This window comes from Oncorhynchus tshawytscha, unplaced genomic scaffold (assembly GCF_018296145.1).
Source record: "Oncorhynchus tshawytscha isolate Ot180627B unplaced genomic scaffold, Otsh_v2.0 Un_contig_5776_pilon_pilon, whole genome shotgun sequence".
Taxonomy (NCBI): domain Eukaryota; kingdom Metazoa; phylum Chordata; class Actinopteri; order Salmoniformes; family Salmonidae; genus Oncorhynchus; species Oncorhynchus tshawytscha.
The window spans coordinates 94819-99940 of NW_024609150.1; the positions used below are offsets into that span (position 1 = coordinate 94819).

The 5122-nt window shown below is 40.4% G+C and overlaps 1 protein-coding gene across 1 annotated transcript; it reads left to right on the forward strand.

The window, feature by feature from the left end:
- The first annotated feature begins 1601 nt into the window (after positions 1 to 1601).
- LOC112239577 (zymogen granule membrane protein 16-like) lies at positions 1602 to 4909 on the forward strand. Its single transcript, XM_042314355.1, has 5 exons — positions 1602 to 1708; positions 2028 to 2045; positions 2180 to 2232; positions 2507 to 2660; positions 3629 to 4909. Exons 3-5 carry the CDS (start codon positions 2181 to 2183, stop codon positions 3981 to 3983), a joined length of 561 nt encoding a protein of 186 aa, XP_042170289.1. The 5' UTR covers positions 1602 to 1708; positions 2028 to 2045; position 2180; the 3' UTR covers positions 3984 to 4909.
- Positions 4910 to 5122: the final 213 nt, after the last annotated feature.

The following is a 5122-nucleotide window of genomic DNA, read 5'->3' on the forward strand; positions in this document are numbered from 1 at the left end:
GTGTTCTCGCCGCTGAGTTTAGCCGGCGATTTGCCGACTTCGATGCCCAGAAATGCAAGTTTGAACTGCTTAGTAATCCCTTCGCAGTTGATGTGGAAAATGCACCAACCAACATCCAAATGGAGCTGATTGAACTCCAGTGCAACGACACGCTGAAGTCAAAGTATGATGCTGTGGGCGCCGCACAGTTTCCACGGTTCATCCCTGACACAATGCCTCAGCTCCGCACCCAAGCTGCTCAGATGCTCTCCATGTTCGGCAGCACTTACCTATGCGAGCAACTTTTCTCCTCGATGAAGATGACCAAAACAACTCACAGGAGACGTCTGACTGATGAACATCTTCGCTCGATACTGAGGATTTCTTCAGCTCAGAGCTTGAGCCCAGACATTGATGAACTAGCATCCAAGAAGAGATGCCAGGTATCTGGCTTGGGCACATCAGATTAGACCAGTGTGCAATAATTAACGTTTTCTTTATGCACTTTTTCTTGCTACAAGGCATGGGCTTGAATGGTTGATTGATTTATATATCATTTTATTTGTAAAATTATTAGCCAGTGGAAAAAGTTTATTTTGGTATTTAAATCAGAAGGCTGCAAATAGAAAAGAGGCATACAAGTTTTATTGAAATTTTATTTATTTAATAAATGAAAGCCATTGATGTGTTTTTTCATTTGAAATTCGATTTTGCATGTCTCCACTATTAAATTATATATTGTATGGTAATAAGCGATGCTTGTTCCATATTCAATGTTAAAGCAAAACTTGTTTGGGTCCATATTAAAAGGTTAATTTGTTCAATGTTGGCCCGTGACTTTGTTCAGGTTTTACATTTTGGCCCACTGGGTATTTGAGTTTGACACCCCTGTCCTGTATTAACATGAACAGGTTGCCAGTGATTTAATGGAGATGTGAGTATTGTAACAGACTGCAGAATATGAAATCAGATTGTTATCCTGTAGTAACATGAACAGGTTGCCAGTGATTTAATGGAGATGTGAGTGTTGTAACAGACTGCAGAATATGAAATCAGATTGTTATCCTGTAGTAACATGAACAGGTTGCCAGTGATTTAATGGAGATGTGAGTGTTGTAACAGACTGCAGAATATGAAATCAGATTGTTATCCTGTAGTAACATGAACAGGTTGCCAGTGATTTAATGGAGATGTGAGTATTGTAACAGACTGCAGAATATGAAATCAGATTGTTATCCTGTAGTAACATGAACAGGTTGCCAGTGATTTAATGGAGATGTGAGTATTGTAACAGACTGCAGAATATGAAATCAGATTGTTATCCTGTAGTAACATGAACAGGTTGCCAGTGATTTAATGGAGATGTGAGTGTTGTAACAGACTATTTGTATATTCTTTTTATTGTTCGGTTGTTAGATTGTATATTTTTTTATCCATATTTCAGGTCATTCATTTGTTACAATTCAAAAGAACACAATTATTATTTCCTTATAGTACTTCCTTGATACTCCCTCCCAATGTAGCCTCGACCAATTAGAAAACAATGTCTCACTTCTCAATAGTGACTGACTAAACATGTTCTTTGTCATGCTCCTTCCATCTAGAGCTGATGGAATGTTCAGCAGGTATAAATGCAGTTCTTAGAGGAAGCAGTAGACTAGAAGGACCTGGCAGAGACAGAGAGACAAGAAGCTTTCACAGGTTTTGACACACATCTCAAGATAGCACTGTGGGTAACTACACAACTAACTAAATTGAAAATGTGCACTGGTATTTAATGCATAATACTGGTGTGGGAAATGTTATGAAGTTAATACTCATTATCTCTTGGTACTTGGGCACAAACATTCTGGCCCTTTTGCCTCTAAATTTAAATTCAATGATCTGACATTATTTTTAATGTGACAGTAGCTTAGCACTGCAAGAGTGATTGTAGTAAACAAGAGTAGGTTCAACTTTTTAGAGCTGTTTTAAAACATTTCACATTCAACAATGGTTTGTTGTTTGTTACATCACAATTCAAAAGGTTATTTTCTTTTCCCTCCTAGGAAACACTGACCTGACAGGTAAAATGACTTACTTGATTTGGAAAACTTCTATGAAAAACATTATTTCAAGTTTTACCATTTAAAGTGAAACGGAATGAGAGTCAAATTGACTGAAATTAAGTGTCTTAAGTGTTGATGCCTCACTTTTGCAGAATGTTCTCAATCCTGGGGTTCACCGTGTTCTTGGCTGGCTGCTTGGCAATGCGTGAGTTATAAAAAAAAATATTCTGAATTATAATTATTAAATAATAGCTTTTGTGCTTTCACCAACTTGTCTTTTCAGTTAGACTTAGGAGTTCTTCTTTGAGACATGAATTTATAGATTAAATCATTGCAGAATGTGCTTCAGTTAATTAATCTGCACATTATTCATAATGTAAAGATCTTTCAGAAATGTGTTGGTAAAATCAAAATGATGTATATAAATATGTATTATTAATATAGTAAATATAGTAAACATATTTGCCATGTTATTTTAGCCATCAAAGACCCCTACTCGTATTCCTCTGCGGTGGGTCAGGGAGGTGGCACCCCATTTGCTTCCTACGGTGAGGGACGCATCACGGGAGTCAGAGTGTGGGAGACCAACAACAACTACTACTACTACTACAACAACAATGCCTACATCAGTGGGTGAGTAGACCCTGACCCATGAACAGACACCACAGACTCAGTCCAACTACACTACCCAACAGACACCATGACTTAATCCAACAAACTACCCAACAGACACCACTGACTCAGTCCAACTACACTACCCAACAGACACCACTGACTCAGTCCAACTACACTACCCAACAGACACCACTGACTCAGTCCAACTACACTACCCAACAGACACCACTGACAGTCCAGTACCCAACAGACACCACTGACTCAGTCCACTACACTACCCAACCAACAGACACCACTGACTCAGTCCAACTACACTACCCAACAGACACCACTGACTCAGTCCAACTACACTACCCAACAGACACCACTGACTCAGTCCAACTACACTACCCAACAGACACCACTGACTCAGTCCAACTACACTACCCAACAGACACCACTGACTCAGTCCAACTACACTACCCAACAGACACCACTGACTCAGTCCAACTACACTACCCAACAGACACCACTGACTCAGTCCAACTACACTACCCAACAGACACCACTGACTCAGTCCAACTACACTACCCAACAAACACCACTGACTCAGTCCAACTACACTACCCAACAAGACACCACTGACTCAGTCCAACTACCCAACAAACACACTACCCAACAGACACCACTGACTCAGTCCAACTACACTACCCAACAGACACCACTGACTCAGTCCAACTACACTACCCAACAGACACCACTGACTCAGTCCAACTACACTACCCAACAGACACTCTTTCTTTCTTTCTTTCTTTCTTTCTTTCTGTATTTATTTATTTGTTGTGTTTATTACATATTCAGTACATGACCAAACAATAGTGTTATCGTATCTACCCAGAGTACAATGGAACATGTCATTCCTTGATATTATCTGACGCGACCTGCTCTCTCAGTCTCAATGTACCTTATCAAAACACAACCAACGTGAAAAGCTTCCTCTGTTTTAGGTTCCAGCTGAGATACGGCAACACCTGGTCTCCTGTGTTCGGTAACGAAGGGAGTGAAAAGCAGGAGATGGAGCTGTTTAATGATGAGGCCATCGTCGAGGTGTCTGGGAAGTACAACCCAGCAGACTACATCTGCTACCTGGTGTTAACCACCAACATGGGGCGCACTCTGTCAGCCGGCATGCCCAACCATGTCTCCTTCAACTTCTACCCAGCCAACATGGGCAATGAGCTGAGGATCCTCAGCGGTCGCTTCAACGGTGCTGGAATCACCTCCATCGGAGCCCACTGGGGATTGGTGGACATGGAAGGGGCTGGAAACCGTACTCTGGAAACAGAACCTCCTCTTCATTGAAAAAAAAAGTATGTCTTGCTCTTTGGGATGGCATCCCAGATACAGATTAAGCCTAGTCCTGGACTAGTTACTTTCAATGGAGATTCTCCATTCAACATGCTTTTTAGTCCAGGAGTAAACTTAATCTTGGTCCAGGAAACTGACCCTATATGTTGGACGGATGTTTGACATAGACGCTGACAGAACAGTTTTTTTATATCACTATCTGATGGGTGCTTCATGTGTCACGCCCTGACCTTAGAGAGCCTTTTTATGTCTCTATTTGGGTTGGTCAGGGTGTGATTTGGGTGGTCATTCTATGTTCTTTATTTCTATGTTTTGGGTTTCTATGTTTTGGCCGGGTATGGTTCTCAATCAGGGACAGCTGTCTATCGTTGTCTCTGATTGGGAATCATACTTAGGCAGCCTGTTTTGCCACCTTAGGTTGTGGGATGCTGTTTTTTGTTAGCTCTGTGTAGCCTACGGAACGTGACGTTTTGTTGTTTTGGTTGGTGTTCACGTACCACGCTGCACCTTTGAATGTTTAGAATATTTTGGAAGAATTTTTGAGGTGATCCCTGACTTGAAGCAGTACAAAAAGACATCTAAACATTCAAATTCATTCAGTTTAAATTCTCATGATGTAACGCTCGTCGGAAGAAGTGGACCAAGGTGCAGCGTGGTACGTGTACATGATTCTTTATTAAGCGCCCATCAGATAGGGATATTAAACAGTCCTGTCAGCGTGAGTCACAGACCACATGAGCCACATGGGATTTAAAGGATTAATTATATCTTTGATTAATGGAACAATCAAATATTATGGGGAGATAATAGTGTCTCAGGGTGTTTCACCTTCACTATTTTATACACGCTGCATTTGTTATTTGTTGTTCCTTTTCTGCTACATCTGCTTCTGGACATTTTAATAAAAAGCATATCTTTAATCATTATATTTCATTGTATTCCTTTTGATAAGCATATACATACAGTAGTGGCCAGAAGCTACAATAAGCTTAACAAACCCTACCTCAATGGTGTCAATAAGGAACTACATTTATAACAGCAAGACCGTTAAAACGCCTATCAAATAGTAATGAAGGGAAAAATATGGACAGTTACACATCAGGATATCATTTTCCACTATATATCATGTTGTA